Source organism: Cucumis melo, chromosome 11 (assembly GCF_025177605.1).
Source record: "Cucumis melo cultivar AY chromosome 11, USDA_Cmelo_AY_1.0, whole genome shotgun sequence".
Classification (NCBI taxonomy): Eukaryota; Viridiplantae; Streptophyta; class Magnoliopsida; order Cucurbitales; family Cucurbitaceae; genus Cucumis; species Cucumis melo.
In genome coordinates, this window is record NC_066867.1 from 28,433,112 (window position 1) to 28,446,681 (window position 13,570).

Below are 13,570 nucleotides of genomic sequence, written 5' to 3' on the forward strand. Positions count from 1 at the left end.
ATATCTAAAACAAATAATTCTTTCTCTTTGCTTTTTTTTTAAAAGAGTAAAATGATTAAGTAGGAGTTGCCCCAGTTGTGGGGTGCAAAAGAAAAACAAGGAATAAGAAAATAATATATATATATATATATATATATATATATATATAATATGTGTGTGTGTGTATTAAATAATTTTCTTGTTGTCTTTCCAATAACAAATGATTTTGTTTTAAAGAAATCAAATGAAAATTTGACTATATATGTTTTGAAGAAATCAAAATATCTGCTCGGCCATGCTTCTATTTGTATGTGATTGTTATTCTTATAAATAAATAAATGAATATTGACCAAGTGATTACAAGAAACAAAAGGATAAATATTGTCAAACAAACACAACGTTTCTTCATATTGTTAAGATTTTATGGGTTGTGGGTCAATAAAGTTGTATTTATATTCTATATGATAATTATGAAAAACTATTGTTATAGTGAACATGGATAAATATTTGACTTACCTTATTAACATATCCTTATTTTTAATCAATGATAGAGGATAATTTAACAAGGGTGATTAGATTAATCATTATTGAAGTTTTGGAGTAAATTTCATCAATAAAAATTTTAAATTACAAAATTAATTTTCAAGAGATAAGTACTTCCTAAATATATTTTTTTAAAAAATATTAATAAATTTTGATCACAAGTTAGACATTTTATTAATTTAAATGAATGATGGACGAAACTGAAATGGTCATCTAATCAAATTGTGCCATATGTGACGCTTATGCTAGAAAATTGAATAGAAGCAGAAAAGTACGCAACAACAAACCACCGCAAACAACACTGAAATTTCAAAGAGAGCGAAATGGGATGACCCACGATTTTGAGCGTATTTAATGAGGTGAATCTACAAGAAGGTTGGTTCCTTGGAGGAAAGGGTGCACCCAAATTCAAGGCGATCGTGCCCCCTGCCGTATCCACCATGTTGTTCATTGCCCTGCCTCTTTCCTGACAATTATTCCATTATGTCCAGCAATTGTGTTGGGAAAGCTTTGTTAACACAATTATTCAGTGACTCGACTTGCGCCGCCGCTGCTCCATCTGGGTTTGTTGCTCTTGTTCCCTCTTTTTATTTTCGAGCAAAAACGATGCTCTCAACGTGTTTGTGAAAAGTCCTCTTCATACTTCACAATCCTTTTGTCTTTTCTTTTGGTGATTTTCGAGCAAAGTGGGTGTGCATACTTTTTTAATCATTTGATTTGGCATTGCAAGTTTTCAGATTCAAGTGTTTTGGGGTCTTTTACCCGTATTTTGTTGGTTTCATAGAATCCATCCGAAGTACATCCATACCCATATGGTCATTTTTTTAAAGCATTGCATAGAAAAACTCATCATTTTCTTTCGGATCCAAAGGTAGAAACAAAACAAGTATAATTTAAAAGTGTACTTATGGTAATGGAGTTGAATTTTAACACTCTCAACAGTCAACTACTCCTGTCATAGTTTTGACGCTGGTGGAGTGGAGTAGACTGGTTGTTTCAAGTTTAAATTTTTACCGACAGTACAGTAGGTGCCAAGGAGAAGTCCAAAGCTACTGGACATTTGTACAGAAAAAAAGAATGGATTTTTGTATATACATATTTTTTTCCAAGGCGATTGAGATTTAAGAAGAGGCAACTAGGCAAGGTAAGCTAGCTACCTAATGGCGTTCCACAGAATCAGCCAAAAAAGAGAAAAGGAACGTAGAAAAAGAAGCAAAAAGGTAAGACCCCAGAAAATGAGGTGAGGCGTAAGATCTTCTGGTTTCGTTTCCGTCGCGTCCCTCTCAGTCCCATGTCACCACGTCTCTCTCTATCTGTAAAGTCGACGTCTTATATGATCCCAATTTTCTAAGCTGTCTCTGTACCATTGAGCAATAAACGCGGGCGAGCTTTCCTTCTTCTTCTTCTTCTTCTTCTTCTTCCTCCTATTCTCAGTCAATTTTACGCTCTACTTGTTCTCTTCGCATCAAAGATTCTTATTCTTTTCCTTTTATGATTGGCCTCTTTTCACTTTGGCTGCATCTTACTTGGAGTTTGCTCTTCCTCCGTTCTTAGATCTGGCAATGACACTTTCCAATTTGTTCTGCCATTTGTATTCTTAAAGCCCTCTTCTTCACGCATCCGAGGCTGACTGATCGCGACTTGTTTCATACAGGGTTTCTGTGATACTGTTCCAAAGGAAGCTAAAATCTTCAAATCTGCTAGATTGGTAGCCGCTTTGACGAGGGATTGATGAATATTGAGGTGCCATGGAGATGAGAATGAAGAAGTACAACCAACTCAGTCCCGAGAGGGCTAAGGTGTGGACTGAGAAATCGCCCAAATATCTACAGGTTCGGAAGGTGCCTGTAATTTACTATCTATGCAGAAATAGGCAGCTGGAGCATCCTCATTTCATGGAAGTTCCACTCTCATCCTCTGAGGGACTATACTTGAGAGGTATTGCCAAATCGAAATGTATAAGAATATGTTATGCCCTTCCTGTCCCAATGGATTTATATGCTTTAAAGTAGTTTTTGCCCAGATGTGATTAACAGGCTTAACGTTCTCAGAGGAAGAGGCATGGCTACCTTATACTCTTGGTCTTGTAAGAGGTAAATTATTTACAATATTAACGTTTACTTTCGCTTCTCTTTGGAGTATGATAAACGTTGGAGAGAAATAATCTGAAAACTCAGATGTTTCAGTTTCTGAAATGTTGAAATATAGCAGTATTCTTATAGTGCAATGTGTTGGGCCTAACTGTGCAGAAGCTACAAGAATGGATTTGTTTGGCATGATCTCTGTGAAGATGACCTAATTCTTCCGGCTCACGGAAATGAGTACGTTCTCAAAGGCTCCGAGCTGTTTGAAGAGTCCACTTCTAGTAAAGGTTAGTAAAAAAAAATTAAGGTAAAAGGTTTTGAAGACATACATAATCGGGGGTTTAAATTCACATCTGACATAACTTGAGAAACTAAACCGGGAAAGAAACTCACGGGTGATTATTTTGTTCTATTTCTCGTGGTAAAAAAGTGTTGAAAGAAAATTGAAAGTTAGATGTGTTTCACAGACCATTTCAGCTCCATTGGCAATGTGAATATTCAGCCACTGAAGCAATTACCTGATCCAGCATCTTCCCAGAGTCAGGACGATTCTTCATCGTCATCAAGCATGACCGGAAAAGAAATGAAAAATTCTCAAGAAGATGACCTCTCGCTGTCTGTCCTTCGGCCTGGTTCATCAAGCATGTCTCCAGATTCTGGAGGTGGAAAGAATTCATGGGGTGGTTGTCTTAGCTTGACAGAATACAAGGTGTACAAGACTGATGGCTTGTCTGATGCATCGACTCAGACTGAAGAAAATATTAGCAGACCTAAAACACGAGAAACTTGTACAAGGGGAGTTTCAACGGATGATGGGTCCCTAGAACTAGATTGTAGCCAGATTCTTAACAATGCGGCTTCAAATCAAAAGAAAAACTACGATGCTCCTCAGGATTCAGTTTCTCCGCCCACATTGTCCTCTAGTGCTTCCTCCTCAGGTGGGAAAACTGAAACGTTAGAGTCTCTTATCAGAGCTGATGCCAGTAAAATCAACAGCTTTAGGATTCTTGAAGAAGAAGAAATTCGGATGCCAACCAATGCAAGACTCAAGGCTACAAATGTGTTAATGCAACTTATATCCTGTGGATCAATATCAGTCAAGGATCACAGTTTCGGACTCATTCCATCGTACAAGCCAAGGTTTTCTCACACCAAGTTTCCCTCTCCATTATTCTCTACTACAGTGATGTTGGGAGAACTCAACTGCCTGTCTGAGAATCCTAGGATGATGGGCTTGAGGTTGGAAGACAAGGAATATTTCAGTGGTAGCTTGATCGAGACTAAAATGCTGCAAGCGGATGGGCTGTCAACTCTAAAACGATCATCTTCATACAATGCTGACAGGTTCTTTTATGTTCATATATTTTACTAATGTTAAATATTCTAACATCCACAAATTTGAAGCAATTTATTATTTTTATTTGTCTTCAATTCTCCTCATATACTTTGTGCCTTTCATGGCTTATGTGATAACAATGATCAAGCTTGCTCAATTAAGGCAGTGACATAATTGGAGAAAAATAACCGTTACCATGATTTAGTGGACAGGGGACCTAATTGTTCAGTGTAACATGCTGAAGACTAGTTGTTTTGATTGATGGAACCCTTGATCCATGCCTGCACTATTTTCTGTCGGCTTATTTTCTTTGTCCAATTTAATAGGATGTTAAAAAGTATAAAATTTGTATGCTACAATTTTGTGCTGTATAAAGCTTAAAGTTTGAAGAGAGATTATGCAGACTTAGCTAGCCAAGACTGGTGAACCAGCATCTCTGTCATGTTCTTTTACATTTTGAAGTAGTGCATAATAGATAGGGGAAAAATTCTCGTGTCTTCTTACTGTTACTTTTTGACCTTGTTTCTCATGTTAATGTTAGTAGATCCTTTGAAGCTTCATCTCTGTTTAATGATTAAGATCTCACTGTTATGGCTGCTTTCACCTGCTTCTCTGCTCTGCCCATAAAATGAAGATTTTGGGACTTATCTAATTGGCTTTAGTTGATCAGATGACGAATGTGAAAATTTACATGGATATCACCATCATAGCTTGCCACAATAGAATATGAACCTTTTGTATCTTTCAAATAGACGTTTGTACTTCATGTTTTGTGTGTATATGTATGCCAGCAGCTAGATTTGGTTGCCACCATTATATTTTATGTATATCGGTGTTTACTTATTTTGTCTTGTACAATACACATTAAAAGTCAGTTTATGGGATATGCGTGGTTATTTCTTCACAATATTTGCAGTCCAAGTTAGTTATGACTTACATAAGCTAATACTACAGGACATGTAAGCAATTGAGTTCAACTGAAGACAAGGATCAGGCAACCTCTAGTCGCTCCAAGTGCATTCCCCGGGCTATTAAAGCTTCACTAAGCAAGCAGACACGCAACGAGCCAATGAAGTCTCCTTCTTCTGATAGACCAAGAACTTCTTCTGATGGCGTTGATAGCTCTCGGAACATAAGCCCTACTACCTCCAATGATAGCAGCAAAAGGATTACAGAGCCTTTCTCCGGAAGGAAACAGTCTAAGAAGCTAGATTCCTTTCGAGAAGAGGAAGAGGATGTGATCAAGATCGAAGAAAGTTGAGTGCAGATTCACAATTTTCTTGATAGATTCTGAAGGTGGCGCTCTTTAGCCACCACGTTGGTGCAATCTTTGTTGACATTTAGTTCAATTCTTTTTTCACAGGCTTGCTTCAGGAGCTCGGGTTATAATCTGGTCGAAATCGACTTGCAATACCACGGATGTTGGCAGTACTTAGAGCACATTATGAACAACCAATGGATGCCTCATCTTTCGGCCAAGTTGAAAAAGCTCGTTCCCTCCAAGATCTTACTTTTGATCAGATCTACATCGAAATTCAATTGATGTTGATAATTTGTTGGTGGGGCCTTGGTGATTCTGTATATCTCTCAAGTGTAAAAAGGGGGAAAACCAACAGTCTTCAGCTAGAAGAGGGGCGCGCAGTTTGGCCTTGGACCAAGTCAGAGATTTTTTGAGTTGGTTGGCTTTTGCTTGTCAGGTCAGCTAAATATTAAATGATAAAATTGTAACTTTGCTTTAAACTACAGTTACCATCCCTTCTTTTGATGATCCCTTCTTTAGCTTTAGAATAGTTCCTGCAGGCAGAATCTGTAACAAAAAAAAAGAAAAAAAAAAGGCTAGGGAAGAGTGTCACCCCTTTTAATATATTATTTATAATTATTTACTTCTCTCTGGAAGCCTAAAACAAGTCAACTCGATTCCGTAAAAATGCCTGGAAATGGTTTGAATGAAACGAGTTACGAATCCTTTAAGAAACATTGGTTTGCTCTCTTCAAAGCAATAAGAGACATGAGTCTCCTCAAAAGCCTCATTTGGGTTATTTTAGGAGATACCCTTTTAAATGTTTTATCTAGAATGGAGAAATCTGTTCCTTCCTAGAACAAAAGAAACTTGGCTTCACGTGTGAGAAGCCTTGGAAACCGTGAGGGTTTTAGGTCTAAATTTAAGCCTGAGTAGATTTTCAGCTCTGGCTCTGCTTTGTGTGTCTGTTTGTATGAATTATGAAAGCTTTTTTCTTCTGAATTGAGTAGTGATAGTTGCAATAGGCATTCTGTCCTTTACTGTATTTAAGGCTAAAGTATAAAGGTAAAAAGATGCATTATTTGAACAGAGATTTAAATGCAAAATACATAGGGCTCATACAAAGTGTAAACGACAGCTATGTCAGGATAATGGAAACTGCGTAGACCGTAGAACTTTTTTTTAGCTAACACTATATTGTCGTACTGCACTCAAAAAACCTTTTGAATGTTAATATTTCAAATCTTTTGTGTTGTAATTTGAGTTGATTTTTCAGTTTCACTCTTCCTGTTTTATTATTATTATTATTATTATTATTATTATTATTATTATTATTATTATTTAATTGATTTTTTTATTTTGCTTCTCTGTCGTTGCATTTCTCTTTTTCTTGACAATAATGAAAGTAAGATAGAGAGAAGGAAAAAGTTTGAAAGAGTGAAATAATAATAATAATAACAATAATTTTGTAGGGTCGATAGACATAATAAATGTTTCACGGTACCAATTATAGTTATCACTTTATTGTAATGAATGGAAGGAAAATACTTAACTTGCCACTTGCTGCAACCCATTACACCTATCTATCTCGATACAACATTATTATGTGACAATTCTCTTTTCTTTTTTCAAAAAATGGTTTTAATTTAATCTTTTTTAATAAAAGAGGCAGAGTATTGGATTTGGTATATAAGTTAAGTTAGTTTTCATCTCTTCATGTACATCTCGTCTTCTCCCTGCTCTCTAATTTTTGAATGGATAAAACACCGTGAGAATATAATGATGATGGTGCATTCTTTTTTTAAAAAAAAAGAAAGAAAGAAAGAGAGGAATGATGATGTTAGCAATTGGAGCCAATTTCCTACTTCAATTAGAAAATTGGCAATTTTCCATTTCACACCAACAATTGAGCTCATAGGATCACCAAACTTATAATAATCGTAAAAGTTGAGCCAACAAATAATAAAATTTGAATATTGAACTTATATAATAAATGCTATTTATACAATTACATAAGTTTGAGGTTTTAATGATAGAATTTGGATGAGTTTGAGAGCTTAACATTTAATTTTGAAAGTTGGAGGATTTAATTACAAATATCATTATTCTTTATGAGTGGTTTCAATTTGTTATTAAAAAAGGTATTGTATTTAGTACTTCATTGTGCAGATGAGCTAGGTTAAGGAGATTCGAAAACTGTTTGTGGTTTTTGTAATCTATTATAACAACGGGGTTGTGTGTCTCCACAAACCTTTTAACACGAACTTATTAGACCTAACATAATGACACAACATATACATCTTTCTTGTTAGGTTGTTGTACTTAACATAGTACAACATTTACATCTTTTTCTTTAGGCCGTTGTGCATACATCATAAAAATGTCTCTTAAGAGGTGTGGAAAGAAAATATCATTTTATAACATGAAAATAGTTTGTAAATACAATAAAATTTAGGATATGCTCTCATGATCTAGTGATAGATTATATAGTTATATTAAGTTGTTAATAAGAGTTTATTAGTTATAAGACCAACCCCGTGCAAGTTTTGTTATATTTGTTATTTGCAATTTTTTAAAATTGTTGATACACAATTAGGGGTGTTTGGGGCAAAGATTATTCAATATTACAATAACCATATTTTTTTACGATAAATATTGTTTTGTACTTCCCAATTAACTATAATCAACATTATTTCAAAATTCTCCATTTATAGTATTTACTATTTGTTACAATTTTTACTAATTTACGTTCCTCATTTTTTTTTATATTGTTTACTATTTTCTTCTCAAACTAAACTAGTTAATACTTCAAACATACTATTATAACCTAAACTAAAATAATCTTCAATTTAAACACAAACTATTATAATTTAAATATAAAAACTTAAGGCTATAATAATTAACTTTTTGCTCCGACCGATCTCTAATTAAAGGCTCTAAGTGCTATCCATTGTAGATATAGGCAGTGAGAGAGAGACATGTCTCTTTGAATTGGTTGAACAGTTATACGATGCTTTCAAAGAAAAAGTAATAAGGAATAAACATGTCTCTATGGATTTAATCTCTACCCAATCAACAATCGTAGAGAACATGACAAAGTTGTCCAACCACATGCTACTGTCGTCTTTCTCATTCATTCTAAGATCATTTTTGGTTGTATAAAAAATGTTCTTTTTCTAAATAATAAATCCAAACATTAAATAAGTTTCCAATAATTAAATGATAAAGTTGATTTTTAAACAATAATATGCACAAGAAATTTTAAGATAAATACTATTTTAATCACTATATATTGAGTTTTGAGAAAATATAATATATAAATTTGTTTCCAAAGTTTATGATAAATATGCTAATAGATAATAAAAAGATTTTGAAAAAAAAAACTAAAAATAAACAAACAAACACTAATTAAAAGACTTAAACCTAATTTTATTGGTAATAAAATCTCTCTCAAACATTCCTTATTTAGTTGTTCCAATATATTTAAAACTTTTCAATTATATTCTCTTATTGAATGTGGGACATATCCACATTATATCTTGATAATTTGGCCTAACATGCTAGAAAAACATAAAAGAACAAAAACACAAAAGCCAAATGGAACCTTAAACCATTTAAGTCCAACAAAATTTCTATATACACACATGCCAGGTGGAATAATGTAGAACCATATGACCAAAACCTATCAGGTGCAGTAGTCTTATTATGGTTAACTCTCCTATAACCATTGGATTTTAGAGCTCATTTTTATTGAAGCAACGAATGTAGTTATGGGAAGGGCAACCACATCATGGCGAGCAAGACCAAGAATTTCTTGGTAGAACTCAATGACATAACTATATAATCTATAGAACAGATCCTAATCAAGTAAAGATCTTATCGAGAATTTCTTTCTTTGAATCTTCTTTTGGTAGAAAAGTCTAACTCACTATCTCAGGAACAGTTGTGGATGAGCAAGAAGCAGTACGTCTTCTTCCAATTGTTTGTTTGGTGTTGTAGGAGTTGCAATCCAAGCATTTATGAGCTACCACATGGAATTGAACTTCACCTTCTGCACCACAGTCATTACATAGAATCCACACCTGCTTGTATTTATGCAGAGTAATGTCATGACCAAGATTTATAATTCCCTCTCTCCATTTGCCTAAAGATTCACCAGTTGGTACATTTTCTTCATACTTCATGAGATGTTTTTTATAGCATTTTGACCTCTAATCTTCATTTTTGAATTTCATTTCAATCAGAATCAGTATGCTCTAATGTTTTGTTTTCAGATTTAAGCAATAGCATGAAAGAGAAATTGATTCTATTCTTTAAATCTCTTAAGAACAAGTAGAATGTTAAAACTAGAAAGTTGAGAGCATTGTTGAAAGGGTGTTACCTTCTTGTTTTTATATATATCAGGCATCGGAGTTGAAGCAATCTGCATTTATAGTTTAAGAAAAGAAATCAAGATATTGATGAATGATTTCTTAGTTCACATTATGCTGTGAGGAAATTATGAAAATAAGTAATATAATATGATTTACCACTTTATCAAGCTTTACCCACAACCTAGACATGTCACAGATTGACTTTGAGCAGACGGGGCAAGAGTACCTGAATGAAAATAAAACACATTGTAACCACTATTATAAATCATCTTCTACACAATCATAGACAAAGATATTTATACTTCTTGACCTTGCACCCGGATCATTTCAAACGAGATCAAGGGAAACGACTCATAAAAGTTCGATTATGGTTTCATTTTCAACTGCTTTTGGAGTGTCGTATGCAAATTTTTGTGGAGCTCCATCGTAATATCCTAAGGTTAAAAGCATTTGAAGTGTGATGTACTTACTGGAAATGCGATTCCATCTCCTTTGCACATTCCAAATGTATGGTATGGCCACAAGGTAAGACACTGATGTCTTTTGTTGTGTCAAATAGAAACTGCATTGAAGAATTTGGACATATTGAATCAATTATTGTTCGACCTATAGGCATTAACAAAAGATAATTGTGCATCAACTTTCCTTACCTCAAAGCATACAGGGCAGCTATGATGCATTGCTCGCTCGATGCAACGATGACCATCTTTCATTAATTTTGAATAGCAACATCCTGCGACAAACATTGCAAGAAGGCAGATGTTATTTTTGACCTTCTTATAACTATTTTATTCGTTTAGCTGTTCAGTTTTTGAGTTTGAGTTTTGTCCATCACTCACCACATGTCTTACAGTGGAAGAAATTTTCCTTCCCTCCAGTCCTACAAAATAGAATAAAGATAACATACTGATAAGCATAATCATTATTATCGTTATTATCATATTTTAAGAAGAAAGTTCTTGAATTTAAGTTCATTTCACAGAGTTTGAAGAACTCATACCTACAGATTCCACATTCATCACAATGATATTGACTTTTTGAAACCTGAAAGGGATCAAACTGAAGCAATTAGAAAGCAAACGTAGCCTCAAGGTTGACTAGGAGAATGTTTCTCAGCGAGTCAAAATTTCAGCAGAAACATGAAATACTACAGTTGATGATTAGAAGGCTCTTAAGAACGGTTTTTTAAGCGTTTAAAAAAATGTTTTGCATAAACATTGCTTTTAAGCAATTCGAGAGGCATTCCCAATATGTCCTCACTCACGTCATCATCAAAGAATCTGCATATGCTGCAGAAGTACTTCCCAAAACAGACTCCACAGTTCGAGCAGTACTGCTGAACCTGCTTGAAATAAAAAAGAATTCAACAAGTTAATCGTAATTATACCCATTTAAAGTTGTTTCTTAGTGTGTTTCAATTACAATGTCATTCTCAAGGAACTCACATCTTGTTCTGTATCACACAAGGAACAAATAACCTGCATGGTGCAATAAAAGACAACATACAATCAGTTAGTAGAAGAGATAAGATTCAACAGTTTCTTCAAGTAGTCTAGTCTAGCTTAAAGAACATTAGGACAACAATGCCAACCCCACATACTCTAAAATGATTAGATATTGTCCACTTTGGACGGGTGTTAAAATGGACTACTTTTCAAGTTTGTACAAAAGGCACAAAGACTCATATAAAGGCATGCATTATGCACAACTGATGAAACTTTATGGTGGCGCTTTTTTTGTTTTGAAAAGTAACAGGTTTGCTTCAGAAGTAAGTTATGGTTCTATGGAAATACCATCTACGTAAGTAATGTTCAAGCTTTTCTAAAAGTTCAATAATGCCAAAACTACCACCCACCAGAAATAAAGTCGCTTTTTCAAATTTCCCCAACTCAGATTGATTAAAGATCTACAATGCCATCTAGTGCAGATCGAATCATTGAACATAGAAATCAAATCAAGAACAGACCTGGTGGAAAGAAAATTAAAGTTCTCATTTCATAACCTTTTGGTTTTTTATTTTTGGTTTGAAAATTATGTTTAAAAACATTGACTATTTCTACTTATATGGAGTTCTCACAAAATTCAAGCAAAAAAAAAGTTATATATTTTTAAAATTTTAGCTATGAATTCAAATATTTCTGTAAGAACGTAAAAATTTTAAGAAATTATAAACAAATTTTTAAAAAACCAAAAACTAAAAAGTAAGACCTTGTTGGATAAACTACTCACGTTTTAGTATTTGGTTCTTTTAAATTTAAGCTAATAAAGGCCAATTCCACATAATATTTTTCCCCTAAAAACCAAGCCAAAGTTTTGAAAACTAAATAAAGTAAGCTTTCCATAACTTATTTTTGTTTCTAGAATTTAACTAAGAATTAAACAATTCTTTAGAAGTAAATCTGAGAACCAGAGTACAAAATCCAGGAGAAAACAAGCAGACATTTATAAACAGGAAACCAAAAACAAAATTGTTACCAACGAGACTTAAATGGATATCAAAACGAAACCTAAAATTTTGAAGAACATAAAATGAGAGTAAAGAAAACCTTCTGAATTTGATGGCGAGGAACATCATGTGGATCAAGAGTTTCCAATTCAAGTGAGTTCTAATCAAATCAACAGAAGAATAAGAAGATAAAAAGAAAACTCCAACACCAAAATCAATTACCAAAACATAATAAAAACAACCAACACTTAAAAAAAGAATAATAATAATAAAACCTTAGCTTCATTATGACAATGCCTACAATCAAAGACCTCATCACAACAGGGCGCTCTAATCTTACATCTCCTTCGATAATGCAAGCACCTAAACCACAAAAAATCTAAATTTGAGAAATTAAACAAGAGATAAAACCCAAATTGAAAACCCAAAACGTAGATCTCAACATTTTTCAAACAGAAATAGAAACAAACCCGAAATTCCCAGATTCCCGATCCTCTGCATATGTATTATGGGGTTCTGAAACTGTAGATTCAATGGATGATGATGATGATGAAGAAGAAGAAGAAGAAGAAGAAGAAGAAGATAATGAAGCCTGAATATGAATGTCCATTGTATTATGAAGCGGAGAGAAAATTGGTTGGCTTATGTTATACAAAGATTTGTAGTGCGGAGAGGAGCTGGGGTGGGGTTTAAACCGTCAGCAAGGGTACTTTCGGGATTTCGCTGTTACTTTTCTACGCGCCGGTGAATGTACCGAGACGATGAAAACGATATTATTATTTTTTCATTCTTGATGTTTGTACGATTTAAAATTGTTGTACGATGTCGATAAACACTCATATCCAAAGTTTCAAACATCTATAAATTTAAAGTTTCAAATATCCATAAAGTTTAACATTTTAAACATTATCCATAAATATTAGATAAATAATAAAATATCTATAATATAAATATAAATAAATATATATAAAAATTATTAATTCGGGTTGGGTTGGGTTGACCCGAATTTTTCAACCCCCAACTCGAGACCCAACCCAACCCGAAAAAAACCAAAATTTTTAACCCAACCCAACCCACATTTTAAACTAACCCAACCCAACCCATATAATATGGGTTGGGTAGTTCAGGTTATTGGGTTGTTCGGGTTATTCTTACACCCCTAATAACTTTCCTTTCCTTGGGTAAGTCAACGGGTGTCGTTTCGGACCTTTTAAAACGACTTCTACTAGAGTCATCAACTAAAACCTTTGTGTTTTCGTTTAGGTTGATCCGTTGAGCGTGGATTCGATCGAGGGGCATAACCGAGTATCAGGTAAGGGTTTTCCTACTACTGGACCTCGGATCGAGGCCGAAAACGTAGTAATCCACAGGGGATTACACGTTAGTGACTGTACTGAATAACTGTATGTGTGTTGACTGTTAAGCACTGTTATTATATTTTGTCTGATGTAAAGGTACTGTGACTGCTAACTGTAGATTGGGATTTTATGTTGATGGACCTTGAAGTTACGGTTCAGTATGTAGTAATCATTGGTCTGGATGTTGATCATGGAGTTTGGACGGGGAAGG

General features: G+C 34.1%; 2 protein-coding genes across 10 annotated transcripts; one reads left to right on the top strand and one right to left on the bottom strand.

Moving 5' to 3' along the window:
- Positions 1-741: 741 nt before the first annotated feature.
- LOC103503034 (protein SOSEKI 3) lies at positions 742-5,829 on the top strand. 8 transcript variants are annotated; one of them, XM_051091776.1, is made up of 8 exons: positions 742-1,085; positions 2,077-2,163; positions 2,228-2,460; positions 2,546-2,615; positions 2,772-2,893; positions 3,074-3,950; positions 4,897-5,198; positions 5,306-5,829. In XM_051091776.1, exons 3-8 carry the CDS (start codon positions 2,271-2,273, stop codon positions 5,329-5,331), a joined length of 1,587 nt encoding a protein of 528 aa, XP_050947733.1. In that variant the 5' UTR covers positions 742-1,085; positions 2,077-2,163; positions 2,228-2,270; the 3' UTR covers positions 5,332-5,829. The 8 variants fall into 8 exon arrangements, with proteins under 8 accessions (XP_050947733.1, XP_050947731.1, XP_050947735.1 ...); XM_051091774.1 differs by having other exon boundaries at positions 2,126-2,163; XM_051091777.1 differs by lacking the exon at positions 742-1,085 and adding an exon at positions 1,112-1,742 and having other exon boundaries at positions 2,126-2,163.
- Positions 5,830-8,758: 2,929 nt separating this feature from the next.
- Positions 8,759-12,772, bottom strand: LOC103503036 (E3 ubiquitin-protein ligase RZFP34). 2 transcript variants are annotated; one of them, XM_008467194.3, is made up of 12 exons: positions 12,472-12,772; positions 12,277-12,364; positions 12,102-12,161; positions 11,001-11,033; positions 10,820-10,897; positions 10,556-10,599; positions 10,395-10,435; positions 10,206-10,288; positions 10,026-10,117; positions 9,712-9,781; positions 9,564-9,605; positions 8,759-9,264 (listed from the first exon to the last, which is right to left on the bottom strand). In XM_008467194.3, the coding sequence occupies exons 1-12, from the start codon at positions 12,609-12,611 to the stop codon at positions 9,103-9,105; spliced, it is 933 nt and encodes a 310-aa protein (XP_008465416.1). In that variant the 5' UTR covers positions 12,612-12,772; the 3' UTR covers positions 8,759-9,102. The 2 variants fall into 2 exon arrangements, with proteins under 2 accessions (XP_008465416.1, XP_008465417.1); XM_008467195.3 differs by lacking the exon at positions 12,102-12,161 and having other exon boundaries at positions 12,472-12,766.
- Positions 12,773-13,570: the final 798 nt, after the last annotated feature.

Bases quoted from the DNA above. Each gene is read 5' to 3' on its own strand.
- LOC103503034 (XM_051091776.1), top strand. From the start codon at position 2,271: ATGGAGATGAGAATGAAGAAGTACAACCAACTCAGTCCCGAGAGGGCT. The intron at 3,951-4,896 runs GTTCTTTTATGT...CTAATACTACAG, and splicing joins TCTTCATACAATGCTGACAG to GACATGTAAGCAATTGAGTT. The intron at 5,199-5,305 runs GTTGAGTGCAGA...CTTTTTTCACAG, and splicing joins TGTGATCAAGATCGAAGAAA to GCTTGCTTCAGGAGCTCGGG.
- LOC103503036 (XM_008467194.3), bottom strand. From the start codon at position 12,611: ATGGACATTCATATTCAGGCTTCATTATCTTCTTCTTCTTCTTCTTCT. The intron at 11,034-12,101 runs GTTTTCTTTACT...TGCACCATGCAG, and splicing joins CTCGCCATCAAATTCAGAAG to GTTATTTGTTCCTTGTGTGA. The intron at 10,600-10,819 runs GTGAGTGAGGAC...GATCCCTTTCAG, and splicing joins GCAGATTCTTTGATGATGAC to GTTTCAAAAAGTCAATATCA.